Raw genomic sequence first — 14,479 nt, forward strand, 5'->3', positions numbered from 1 at the left:
CTTTTTTTGGCCAATTTGGAGGGCAAGGAGACCATTAGAGAGCTTAGAAAAGTGATTTTCAAGGCTCGGGATCGTGGAGGTCGCTTTGGGAACGGACAATTGACACGCGGAACATAGTTTCTTCTCCTTTCCCTTGGTTTTTCTAGTTTTATTATGGACTTCTCATTGTGATTTTATTGTTTTTCATAGAATATGAGAAGCTAAACCTCTTATCTTAGAGATTGATGTAGTCATTGAACTTTATGCATTGATTGTTTAGTTTTCTTGATTGAATGTTTATGAATGTTCTACTTATGCTTCTCTATACTTAATACCTTGAATCTACTGGCCATAGATTGATTGATTTTAGACTTGAAATCTTACACTTGGGAGAGGTGGTTTAGAGTTAGAACTGGGATGCATAACTAAAGGGGTTTTAAGATCGGGAGATTTAAAAGAGGTCGTTAAAAGACTTGTTCGTTGAGATTTGAGAGTTCTTGGCCTATAGAATTAATAACTTGTTCAGTCTTGAGTAATTAAGTAGTTGGTTCATAGATTCAATAGTTGAAATCAATTCCCTAGGATCTTTCTCCCCATTGTTTTTATCTTTATTATTGTAGCACAAGTAGGGAGCTTACGGTGTCCTATGTGGTCCCTAGAGACAAATATCAGCTAGGGTACAAGACTTCAACGTCCTGTATGTTGATTGTTGTTCGTATGGGATATGCAGGAGCGCTTTGCCCTGTTGCGGTATGCTCAGTTCTTTTTCGGTACTCTCTATCATGCCGAGTTGGTTTCCTGACCCTGCCTTCGCGGCTTAATTTACCTTTTGACGTGTGTCATTTTGTTTCACTTGATAATAAAGGTCATCGACTAAATGGTAACTTGTGACATGTTTGCTAGACCAACACTAATTTGTCTGATATAGAACATGGCAGACAAACAGTGAAAGAAAGGGGTGATTTGCCTCTTCTTACCAAAATCTGTTTACTCTGCTTATGAGAAAACACCTGATAAATTTTTTAGAAGCAATTACATAAATTTATGTTCTAGATATTACAAAAATTTAAAACTTTACCAAAATTGGATAATGCAATATCCTAAGTCATCGAAGAAAATGAAATAATAACTAAAATAATCGGCCACTAATTTTAAATGATCAATTATTTTATTTGCGTGGTTCAATCCCAGCACATTGCCCTGTCTCTAGCATTGTTTTTACCTTAATAAAAAATTAGCATCGATCCAGTTATTCAATGAATAAAAAATTAGAAAAAAAAAAGAGCATATGTTAAATTACAGTTTTTTATTTATATAAATATGTACAGTATGGTGGAAACATTAATAAAACGGAATTTAATTATTGTTTGTTATTCACTTTTTCGATGCAAACAATATTGTATTATTAAACTCTTGCCCTCTACACACATGTTAATGATTATCTAATTATTCTTAATTTCATAATTTTATTATTATTATTATTTTTCTGTTGAGTTTGTTTTCTTGCTCCAGATCTCCAATTCAAATTTGCAAATGAGACAAAATAAAAAAAATAATAAAATTCAATTTCAAAATACAACATTTTTCTCTACCATAAATTATCCTTTTTCAATCTATTAAGACGTTATAAACATATATTTTTTAGTTCCTCGACTTGAGGGGTACAGTTGGACAATCAAAAAAAGAGTATGGACAATCCACTCTAAAGGGTAGGACATTCGAACCTCCAACCTAACTAAAATAGAAGCAACGACCCTTAGTTCCAAGCCTTTAAATTAATCTGAATCTCTTGAACCTTATATGAGAGTTAGTCCTAGATCGATTTCTAAGAAGATTTAACAATCCTTCTTTTTCTTTGTTAAGACAAATGAGAGTTTTCAATTTTAGAGAAAAAGCCAAGATTGGAAATCTCGACTAAATCTACATCAAGATGTGTCTTTCTACCTGAATTTATAAGCAATTCAAGTGGTAACGAAGTTATATTTCCATTCATGCATGTTTTCTTTTTTTAATGATATTATTTTATAAGATAGATCGAAGAGATAGGGTCTTTGATCAATTAAATTATTCGCTCGTATCGTTGTAGCAACTAATTATGGAGAGAGAAATTGGGAAGTTAGATTTGGTAAAAATATTGATGGAGAACATTTTGGCCTTTTTTCTCAGAGTCTAAACTTCGTGTCTATGTATATATGTGTGTATGTATATGCCACTCTTAAATTCCTTTATAAAAAAAATGCTCTTCAGTTATAAATTTTATTTTTGTGTTTGAAAAAATCATCATATTTTGACTCTCTTACTATGGCACTTTTAACGAGTGAAATTAATTAATATTAGATATTTTATGAATGGACAACTTAATCTTTATAATATTTTACATGTGCAGTGCATGTGTTTTAGTTTTAATTTTGGTTTTGTTTTTTTAGTCGCAACATAAATTTCCAAAGATTATATACCAAATTGAAGGAAAAAAAAAAAAAAAACTAAAAGACTTGGGATCATAAGACATATTTTAGTAGTCAATTTCAAAGATCAAGATTCTATTGAACAATCCTAGATTATTATTAATGGGGATAAAATTGAGTTCTTGTACCATTTATTGTACACAAATATTGAAGTATAAACACAAACTTATTCATATCATAAGGATAAAATGGTAAAATTCCAAGCAAGTAAATTGACTTTTAAGGCCTAAGGGCTCAATCGTAGCTTTCTCTCTTCTGATAACATTTTAGCAAATTCAATAAGGGCTTCTTCATTGGTACCTTCATTAACTGGCTCAAACTTTCCAGATTCCAAATTTACCCTTGACAATGGTTTCTTTAGCAAACTCTCCCCCACGTCTATAAGCTTCTGTAAATTCGCTTTGGTCGAAATATCTACGGATGATACGTCGCCAGTCAATGTGTCATCCTGTACATATCCATAATCATACATCAGATCTTCTTATAAAAGTAGTTTCGGTTGAATTAAAGTTTTTGTCATGAACTTTTAGAATTATGTCTAATAGATCATTGGACTTTAACAATAGTCTAATAGGTATCTAAACTTTTAATTGTATCTAATAAGTCTCTGAATTCTTAATGTTGTATGTAATAGGTTAATAGGTCTTTAAACTGCCAATATTATGTCTAATATGTTCCTGACTTATTTGCTATTTTAAAATTCACGACTTGTTATGTGTCCAATATATTCATGACTATTAAAAAAATAGCGAGTAGGTTAAGGAATCTATTATAGCACAAAATTGATAGTATAGAGATCTATTGGACATTTCTTTAAAGTCAACCTGTTAGACACACAACCTTGAAGTACTAAAAAAAGGTACAACCGTAAAAAACTTGTAATTTAACCAAAAATTTATTCAAAAAATACATTTTTTATTTACAAAATTTCAAAGTGTTTTTAGAAAGGTGAAGTAAAAAATAATAATGATTTTTTCTTTTTATATCTATGAGTGTTCGGGCCAACTTACGCACACCTCGACTAATCTCACGGAGCTACCACCTGACCCTACAACATTTGGTGCTTGGAAGCACATAGGAATTACTAGTTCCTAAGGTAGGTGGTCATCATGCGGTTTAATGATGAAATTGTATACAAAGTTAAATACAAATAATGCTAGTAAAAATAAATACCTGAATACGAAGATAATTTTTGTTACAATTTGAAGCTTGGAAGATGCTAGAAATATGATAGTCGACCATATCACCACTCGCATCGCTGAAAATGTCAACTATAGGTGTTGCTCCGCCGTTGTAGATCCAACCAAGCATACCCCATTTAGAAGACTTGGATACACTATACTTGCCATCATTTTTAGGGGCACCAGTTCCTAAAGAAAGGACCAACATCTTTTTTGTTTCCATGGGTTTGATCTTAAAATACTCCATTCCTCGTCTCATTAGGCTGATCTCTTTTGTCATATGACTCATGGCAGCTAATGTCTAGATATCCATTTAAACCCAAAATGTTAGTAATCGGTCGTGTTCGGATATGTTTTCAATTTAGTCTCTATTGTTTAAAAATTTTGAATGTAGTCTCATGATTTTATACTTTTCAATTTAGTTTCTCGTCGTTGATAAATGTTAAAATTAGGTGATGATAACCCTACCTAACATCAGATTTAGTGAAGTTTGCGTAAATTTTAACAAGGAAAAAGGTCATCTATTTGAGTAAAGTTTCTAATTCCTCCAAATTTCTATGAAATTAGTAGAAATTTGGAATTTTATTCTTTAGATGACTTTTTTCTTCTTTTTTTGCTAGTTCACTGAATATTATGTTGGGTAAATTTATTATCGGCCACTTTTTATATTCATCAATAATGTGGGAGGCTAAATTGAAAATTATTAAAACGTAAGAGGCTAAAATGATACTTTTTAAATAATAGGAATTAAATTAAAAAAAAAAAAAGAAAAATCAAACAAACCTAAAATATACTATTACTAATGAGAGAGGAGTAGCTTACTGGATTGTTGGCTGCAACTCCACCATCAACCATATCATAATTATGAGTATTTCCTTTGGAGTCTTTAGTTTGAAATTCATGACCAGGTAAATATGTTGGTGCGGCAGAGGTACTAATGCAAACATCTGCCAATCTTGGATTCTTTAACTCGAGCAACTTTGCCTAAACTTTTACCTTATTAGTTCATTGATAAGAAAATCATAAATACTTTCAGTATCAAGTAGTAATTAATAATAAAAATTCATACCTCGATTGTGTTGAAAATTACTGGTTGAAGAAGCTTGATGTCAAAAGCTGGAATAACAACCTCGGTTAACGTTTGCTTAAGTGTTATATCTCCAAGCAGATCATTTATCAATGACCTCAAGTATTTGCCATTGTACTTGGGACCCATAACTTGCCCAAATAAATTCACCACCGAACTTAACAAATAACTAGTTGCAAAATAAAAAGATAAAAAAAAAAACCAATTCAATAAATGAAACCATAATGTTAAAAGTTTGGAAATGGAGTCATAGGAGAGCGAGAAACTAACTTCCTCTGTGGGAAGATCTTTGGAGCATGTTCTAAATAGAAGCGGGTGAGATCTTTTGCAGCATATAAAGGTCGATTATTTTTATTGGGAGCTGTAAGCATAGACGTGACTAAACCACCTGTACTTGTTCCAGCAATTATGTCAAAGTAATCTGCAATTCTAACATCTGGACCATCCAATTCCTGTCGGAGCAGAACACCCACAAAAAAGAAAATACATGCATATAATCAAACATTGTGATAAAATCGATTATTCTCATGCATGTACTCAAACCCACTCTTGGTAGATTATTTGAACTTCGTATGCATAACTAATGACTAATACCTGAAGCTTAGACTCGAGAAAAGCGAGAATAGTTCCGGGAATAATGCCTCGAATGCCACCGCCATCGATACCCAAAATTGTTACCATCTTGCCCTTCCGAAAATCGGCCGGCATGTTTGATTTGTAAGAGAGAATTAAGGAGATTTAGATTGAAGAATATGTTTGGTTTGGTTTGGTTTGGTTTGCAATTGAGAAGTTTTGGGAGTGTGGAAGATTAAGCTTATGAAAATGGGGTTTTATAATGGAAAAAACTCAGCTTTCAAAATGAATAAGAACGTACGTATATATGGGCCATGGCCATGGAAATTAGGTAGTACCTTCCCCTGGTTTTATTTATGTTTTTCACGTGATCAAATTGTTGATCTTATCACCAACTTCATTTAAAACTCCATTTCCCTTCCAAATTTGACTCTTCCACCAAATTTTAAATTTTGGAAGTAAATTCAATTTTGAAATGACCACCGTCAAGATTGTTATTATTGTTATTATTTTTATTACACTTCTGATAGGGGAGAAGAGGAGAAAAAAATAATAGTCTGTTTGATAACATTTTCGTTTCTTGTTTCTTGTTTCTGTTTAATAAAAAAAAATATAATTGCATGACCCCAAGACCAATATATTAAAGGATGATAAAACAAAATATTTATTTATGTTGGAACAAATTAATTAGAAACGGTCTGTTTAATAAAGAATTGCATGACCCTAAGATCATTATATTAAAAGATGATAAAAAAAATATTTATTTATGTTGGAAAAAATTAGGAACGGGAACAAGAAACAAGAAACTTGTTTTGGTTGTTTCCCAAGTTTCTATAATGTTTTTAGAAAATGAGAAATAAGAAACATAAATAATTGTAAAATACTTAGATTTCTAAATAAAATTAGAAAACAGAAACAAGAAATGGAAACATTACCAGACAGATTTTTTTTTTCAATAATACTAATTTTAAAACTTATTCTAAATATATTGTCACTTCCCAAACTATTTTAAAAAATAATGTTTGGAAAATAGCAAGTGGTCTAGGCGACCTATGAAGTGGCACTAAGAGGTCGTCTCTTGCAACGTGGAGCTTCAATTTTTTTTTTTTGAATCAAAATTATTAGTCGTCTATTTGAGAGACAACCAAGTTTAGTTTTTAATTGTGTCGCGCACCACGCAATTCTTTTTATTTTTTTTAAATACGTAGCATGTCGTCTCTATGCGGATTTTTTTTTTCTTTAAACCAAGAGACGACCCATATGGCATGGATGACAACTGGCGCCTTGGTCGTCTCTTCAGGAATAGGGTTTTAAAAAAAACAGCACCGGCCCCATTGCGTTTTTGTTTCTCTTTCTCTCCCGATCTGCCCCATCCTTCCATTCACCGCACCAATCACCGTTGATCACCGATGCTTCCCTCCGGCCGCTGATCAACACTGCTTCCCTCCGGCCGCCACCATCGCCTGCATTGGTAAGTATTATTTTTTTGTATTTTTAGTTAACTTTTGCAATAATTTTGTTTTACAATACAATTCTTGTGGTTCTAGGACCACTTGCATCAACTATAACTAGTTTTTTGACCACTTGTCACAGAAAAGGTTAGTTTTTTTTCTTATTTATTTATTGATTTTTTTTTTCAGGACCATGTTTTTTTTTAGTTAATAATTAGTTTTGTTTTTTAGTATATATGTATATATGTTACATGGATCATTTTTGTCGTTTTATGATCTAGTAGATTGATTTACAGTTTTATGTTTTTTTTATAGGCGAGTTTTATGTTTTTCTCCATGTTTATTTTGTTGTTTTTATTTTTTATTATATGTTAATTATAAAAGATTTAAAATAATTACATTAAATTGATAAATAAATTACATAACATTAATAAATTTAGAATTAATTAGTGTATACATATTTGAACAAAGTTAGATTTAGATCTTTTTAACTAATGTAATTAATTGGTAATTAGAATTTATCATTATTAATTAGTTAACTAAAACTTTTTAATTTATTTGTGTAATTAGATTTAGTTACAAAATTTAACTTTTGTTTGTTCTATTCTATGATAAAATATGACAACCAAATGTTTGTCAATTGTTTTGTATATGAATGGTTGTATGTTGGAAGGTGTAAATGAAGTTGAATATGATCGATCACCATGTGGAGGTTTAGTGGTATTGAGTTTGGACATTTTGTTGACATGGTTGGATTATCATGAACATAGATGTATGCGGCAATTAATTAAAAATAATTTATAGACACCCTACTCTCACACCTTCAAGATCAACTAAGTTCATTCCTAATCCAATTTCGAACCACTATGCATTAGTGCTAATGTTCTCAATTGCATTGCCCTCCCCACAGATGGTGGAATTATTTGTATGTGTTAGAAACATAGTCAATGACACACCTAGTCAATGTCTCAACGAGAGCCAATGCCTTGACCGTGAGCCTGAACCAATTGTTCCTCCAAGTGACAATGTGGATGAGGATATAGACGTACCTGCTGAAAATAGTTTTGTATGTTGAGAACTGCAACATATGATGTGTTTGATCAATTGGATTTTGAGGGTCATGAGCATAATATCTCTACAAACATGTTCAATGACTTGAGAATGAACATCATGAATAGTACTACAGAACATGGGTTTGATCGTTGAACCAGTGGCTATAGAACATGATTTGTTGTACGAGAGGTTCAGATGCAAAGATAAACAAATAGTGCAACATATTGTGTGGGAAGTGGATGTACATGATGAAGCACATGAACCTAGGAATGCTTATTGACTAGAAAGTCAAGGATTATGGGAAGTCAAGTCATGTCATTCTTCATTCCGTCTTTTGGCCATTCAGTCATTGTATTGTAGCTTTTAAAAAGTTTCAACCTATACTTCAAATAGATGGTTGATTCCAATGGACATTTGCTGCCACTTGCTTTTGCCATTGTTGATGAGGAGAGTCGCTGGTTTTTTAAAAAACTACGAAAGATTGTTACGCATGAAGAGACATATTTGATATCTAACTGACATGAGGATATTAAATCAGCCGTTAATAATCCAGATAATGGTTGGATAGGATCTAAATCTCATCACATATTTTGCTTACGACATGTTGTGAGCAACTTCAATAAAAAATACAAGAGTAAGAAATTGAAAAATCTGGTCTATCGTGCTGGTTCTCATTCCCAAATTCGAAAGTACAACAAGTGTGCTGAAGAGATTAATTCAATGAATAGCACCGGCATGAGTTTCTTCCACAATATTGGAATTGAAAAGTGGACATAATCACGTGATGGTGGGTACAGATATGGGTGGATGATTACCAATCTTTCAGAGTATATTAATGGGGTCCTGAAGGGAGCTCGTATGTTACCTATCACTGCATTAGTACAACTTACATTTTTAAGATGTGTTAAGTACTTCGAGATGAGAATGGAAGAAGCAAGAAATGCTTTAACGAGAAATGAAAAGTATACAAGGTAATCTTTAGTTCATTATTAATACTTTCTATGACTTGCTTCTTAAATGCGAGTATGCTTATGATCATATGTCTTCAAACACGTATGCTTACGATAAACTTCTTAAATGGGCGATGAGATCCACCAAACACACGGTAGAGATATATGATCGGGTTGTTGGTGTGTTTTATGTGAAGACAGGAATTCACTACTATAATTCAAAATGAGGAAACATACCAATAGTGAGATTCAATGCGAATGAATGTTCATGTACATTCAACAAGTGGCAATCATTTTACATCTCATGTAGTCATTTCATGGCAGTTTGCTCCCATATAAACGTAAACTACAAGGATTATGTCAATGATTGTTAAAAACTTGCAGATTATGTTGCACGCTACGCTCATCAATTTGAACCAAGAAGTTCTCATATTCATAATGAGATGGATTGGAGAGAACCTAGTGTCTAACAAAGATGCGGGTTTTATAACCAAATTGGTCACAATCAAAGAAGTTGTCCTTCAAGACAGAGGGAAGCGTCGTCGTAGTAGATTGTACTTTTTTTGTTATTGTAATATTTTATCTTTATGTCATTGTAATATTTTATCTTTTTGTTTAAATTTTCAATGATGACATTATGATTTCATTTTATTTAAATATTCAATGATGACATTATGATTTCATTTCATTTAAATTTTCAATGCATGACATAGTGATTTCATATCATGGATCTTATTCCACATAATGACATAGCTTATGGTAATAACTATGAAGCTAAACCCAGGTTCGATAGATCAATTAGTGTTGTATTGTCAAGTTCACCATCGATCAGAACTAGTTTGGGAAAGTTAGTGTAACGAGGAGTTGTACTAACGGCGAAGAGAGGCGGTATTTTATCGCACCATTCCACCGCATCCCTTGATTGAGCCAGCACTTCGTGCTTCCGACTTTTATGGATTTGTCAAACTTGGATTTATTCAATTAGATTGGCACTTGATCACTACGCTTGTAGAGCGGTGGAGGTCGGAGACTCATACTTTCCCACATACCTAACGGTGAATGCACTATAACTCTCTAAGACGTAGCGGTGCAGCTTGGTTACCAGTAGATGGTGAGCCATTACAGAGACTGTACATTATGATTGGAAAGCCACCTGCCAAGTATTACTTGATGCGACTCCAGATGACTCACACATAAAATATCTAAACTTAGTTTACAATGGTTAGCTTCTTAGTTCTGCAACTTAGATCACAATTCTGACAAGAAAACCATTGCTGGATATGCTCGTGCTTACATTTTGATACTTATCGGTGGTATCCTATTCACGATAAGTCTAATAACTTGGTCCACTTGATGTTCCTTCCGTTGTTAGCTAATTTTGAGATTGCTGGACGATTCAGTTGGGGAAGAACATGCTTGACATGGTTGTATCGACATTTATGCAAGGCATGTCGGTCTGATTCGCAAGACATTGCTGGTCCGATCATACTTCTTCAAGTATGGACTTGGGATCAGTTCCCAAGCATGGCTCCATCTCGTTGCCACATCACGAAACATGAGTTTGTGGGACGATCATTACCTGCACAGTACGTCAATCTAACTATTTCACTGTGTCATAACCTTAATTCTTTTAATATAGTCACAACTTTACAAACTTAAAGTATTATTGTAAGTGAAGAGATCAATTTTGTGTCATCGAATTATCGACACATGTATTGGTTCAGTATATATACATGTTGGATCTCCTGACACCGGGATCGGTATGTGTTTAAATGTTTAAAATTATAAATATAAGTTGATTGACTTTTGATATGATATTTTTACATTAACATTTCAAATGATTTGGGAACCATACAATAAGAAATTTGCATCCCTACTAGATTACTTAGCAATGGACATAAGTTATGGTACAAAGTAAGTCCACTCATTTTTTTACATTGAGTGGCATCAGCCGGATAGAGTTGAAGGGATCGAATTTCGCAGCGGAAGCGCGTGAACGCTTGTGCTTTGATTTTGTTTTAGAAATAAAAAAAAAAAAGAAAAGACAAAAGTATTATAAAAAGGAAAGTAGAATATACTTTTGAAGATCGCTATTCATCATAGATCAACACTACCAAAACGTCTTCCTCGCTATCCTCTGGATGTTAAGAACTCAATTTGTGGGAAAACCTTTTTAAATTGAGAGGGAGATTGAGAAATTGAGAGAGAGGCTTTGTTTTAGAATTTGCAAACTCAAAAACAATGTCAACAACAAAATGGGAGAATCTCCCTTCTATAAGGAAGGGATGGCAAGGGGGAAGTAATAATGGTGGGGAGTGAAACTTTTTTTTTTAATCTTGTGTTTCTTTTATTTAATTTAACAAGTAAATTAAATAATTGGTTTAATTAAATCAATTTAATTAACCATTAACAAAATCAAATTTAATTAATTACAAAAAAGAATTATTAATTTAATTAAATTAAATCTAATTTAATTTAACCAAATTAACATAACTCATTAATTAAATTAAATTAAATTTAAATTAATCAATCATATTAGAATCAAATTCATATATTCATCTCTCATAATTTTTAATCCAATTCAAAATTAACTTCATATCATAACGTAAACATACATTACATCTCATACAATTAACTTTAATTAACTTTAATAAATTTGAACAATTCAAATTCTTTTCAAGACTAAATGTTCTTAGAGTTAGCAAGGGAACCTAATAGACCTACAGATCAGAAGCTCCAACGATACGAGATTAATTGATTATACACAAAAAATCCTTTTTTGGCTATTAAACTTATTAACTATATTAATCAACATTCGTTAACTAATCGTTAACTGTCAATCACTCCATTAAAGACCCCACAGCTGCACTCTTCTCGCTGTAGAATATTTTGCGTCCACGGATTTTGACCATTAGCAGTTAGTCAATCATTCATGAGTATTCGTAACTTCAGTTGGGTCAAACTACCGTTTTACCCTTGAGTTACATCTTTCACCTTAAGTATCACTGATCTTCTAATGAACAACTTGTTTATGGTCTGACCATTAAATAGAAGTCTCTCTCAGGCCAGTGAGACGGTAGGACCCCTTTGTTCAAGTTCCAAAGTCAGCACTTAAGAGAACACTCATCTACTTACCCTAAAGTCGGGAATGAGTGAATTTCATTTTGTGTAGTTATGTTCCCAGCTCCCCACTCGGTCTCGTCCCCAAAATGGTTGGAATATTGAGTCGGCGACTCGCAAATTAAAGGACGAGCTCTAACAGGCAGGAGTCCATAATTCACTCAAGATTGAGATAGAGTTACAGGATCATCCCATTGAAATATTAATCTATTAGCTAATGGTGTTACAGCTAAAAATTAATTATTTCATGGTCTGGTCTTATACAAACTCATTGTATAGGATACCCTCACTTGCATGTCTCCATACGAACAACCTGGATCAAGTAATTTGTAACTATTACAAAGTGGGTCGTATCCATAGTATTACCAGGATAAGGTATCCAACCTTATCCATACTAGTTAGATTCACGTGCATTGCACGTGGGTTAACATTTTTAGAATACAATTTTTGGTGATTTCATATTTGAATGAATATACTTTTTATTAATGCTTAACTATTAAATATTTGTCATAAAATTTAGAAAATAATAAAAACACATCATAGATAATTAAAGTGTAAGTTCATATATATGTATAACGTCATACCTTTTTTCGAAGAAATTTTTTCATGTTAATAGTTGATACTAAAATTCGAATTAATCTTCATTTTAAAATAGTAATATACTGCATGATTGATATAAAAAAAGTTATAAATTAAAAAAAATGTGAATTATGCGAATCGTGGAATAGTCATGTATGAATAAATAGGTAATTATTGTATTAAAAAAGTGAAGTATGTAATTTCTTTTATTTATTCAAGATATTTTTTGTGGGAGATCTTTATTAAAAAAATGTAATTTCTTTTTACGGCTTGTTTTCATAAATTATTGTCTATTATATTTTAAAATTGTTAGTAATATTTTATCTAGTCAAAGAAAATAAGATATTAAACAAATTTAGAAAAAAATACTGATACTATAAAATTTTATCATTTCAAATTTTAAGAAAAATAAATCATATGCACGAAAATTTTCTAAAAAATGTTTGACACAGTGACATTGTTGTAGAATTAATATCTTTTAAAATCTAGAAATATACATATGATTTAAAATGAAAAAAAAATTCAATATAGATCAAATAATAAGTTAGTTTGAAATTAAAAGAAAAATCGAAACTTGTTGGTATGAAAAAAATGAGGAGGTTGTTGAAGATAATAGAAGGAAAAAAAATGAATTATAAAGATAAATTATAAAATTTCATAAAAAGAAATTAAAGAATACAAATGATTGAAGACTTACTTTTCATATAATCTCGTGTTCTTGTTGATTTTTTTTTTCGTGAAATTGGTAGGACCTCCAATTTTTGTTGATTTTCCTTTAAGAATATGATAAGATCTTGGACTTTGAGTGATTTTTCTTCTAGAAGATGATTTGATCTTCTCTTGTTTTGTTGGTTTTAGGACCAATTACACCTAAATGTGATCACATTACACAAATTATTAATCAAAACTATCATGTTTAGAAACCCAAGTTAATTAATAAAAAAATATTTTAAAAAAATAACGAAAAAGATGTAAACAATAAATAAACAGATTCTAAGAGTAGTTAAAACCAACATCAATTAAGAAAGTCATATTTATAATAGATACGAACATTCAAACTAAATATCAATGAATTATTTGGTCAAAGTAAAAAACTTTCATATACATTCTTGACGAAAGAAAAAAGAACAGACACAATTTTTATGTATGATCATTTTAGTTTTCTTTCCCTTTATAAATGGTTTCAATTGCAATTGCACCTGTATATGAATAGACGCATCACTTTGTTGAAGAGTTGAATTTCTATTGTATTAACTTCTCATTTTAATGTGTGAAAGGATGTGTGACACAATTTTCTAATCTCCATCACACCAATATGCAACTAGGCACAACTCTTCAGTCTTGATCACATCGATTCTCTCAATAGACACCTTGATCCAAATAATCGGATCTCATAGAAATCTGAAAGGCAAAATAGATATGTATAAGACATGTCTATTAGATCAATAGACACCACGACCGATCGCATCCCCTCGAAGTTTAAAGGGCAAATTTGGTATATATTAAAAAATATCCAAATAATCGGATCTCATATAAATCTGAAAGGCAAAATAGACATGCATAAGACATGCATATTGGATCAATAGACACTTCGACCAATTGCATCCTCTCGAAGTTTAAAGGGCAAAATTGATATATATTAAAAAATTAAGGGCAAAACTGGTAGAGAAAAATTCTCCTCCATAGCCTCATTTTATATAGTATAGATACTATGAACTCTTTAGGTTATTATTGGAACATTATCCACCTGTATATCGAATATATATTGTAAATATATACACTATATATCAAATATATACGTTGTATATATAATATATACTATTCCAGTTACATGACATAACCTCGGATGTTAGTTTATTGGATTTGGGTTAATGCAATTCTAAAAGAAACATCAATAACAACTTTATTAAATAAATATCTGTTTTATGTTTACAAACCACGAGTTTATGGCATAAAACCCAACAAAAGTTACAAGGCAGTTTGGTATGAAACAACCAATTTCAGACTAGTTGGGACTCGAAGATACATGACATAGACCTTC

At 31.6% G+C, this 14,479-nt stretch overlaps 1 protein-coding gene across 2 annotated transcripts; it reads right to left on the reverse strand.

Annotated features, from left to right (window-relative positions):
• Positions 1 to 2,517: 2,517 nt before the first annotated feature.
• Positions 2,518 to 5,526, reverse strand: LOC111022596 (patatin-like protein 2). Of its 2 annotated transcripts, XM_022299765.2 has the most exons (6): positions 5,307 to 5,523; positions 4,983 to 5,164; positions 4,695 to 4,881; positions 4,448 to 4,609; positions 3,618 to 3,926; positions 2,518 to 2,892 (listed from the first exon to the last, which is right to left on the reverse strand). In XM_022299765.2, the coding sequence occupies exons 1-6, from the start codon at positions 5,418 to 5,420 to the stop codon at positions 2,671 to 2,673; spliced, it is 1,176 nt and encodes a 391-aa protein (XP_022155457.1). In that variant the 5' UTR covers positions 5,421 to 5,523; the 3' UTR covers positions 2,518 to 2,670. The 2 variants fall into 2 exon arrangements, with proteins under 2 accessions (XP_022155457.1, XP_087977229.1); XM_088121103.1 differs by lacking the exon at positions 3,618 to 3,926 and having other exon boundaries at positions 5,307 to 5,526.
• Between the last annotated feature and the right edge of the window lie 8,953 nt (positions 5,527 to 14,479).

This window comes from Momordica charantia, assembly GCF_013281855.1.
Source record: "Momordica charantia cultivar OHB3-1 chromosome 2 unlocalized genomic scaffold, Mcharantia_2.0 BLBB01000002.1, whole genome shotgun sequence".
NCBI lineage: Eukaryota > Viridiplantae > Streptophyta > Magnoliopsida > Cucurbitales > Cucurbitaceae > Momordica > Momordica charantia.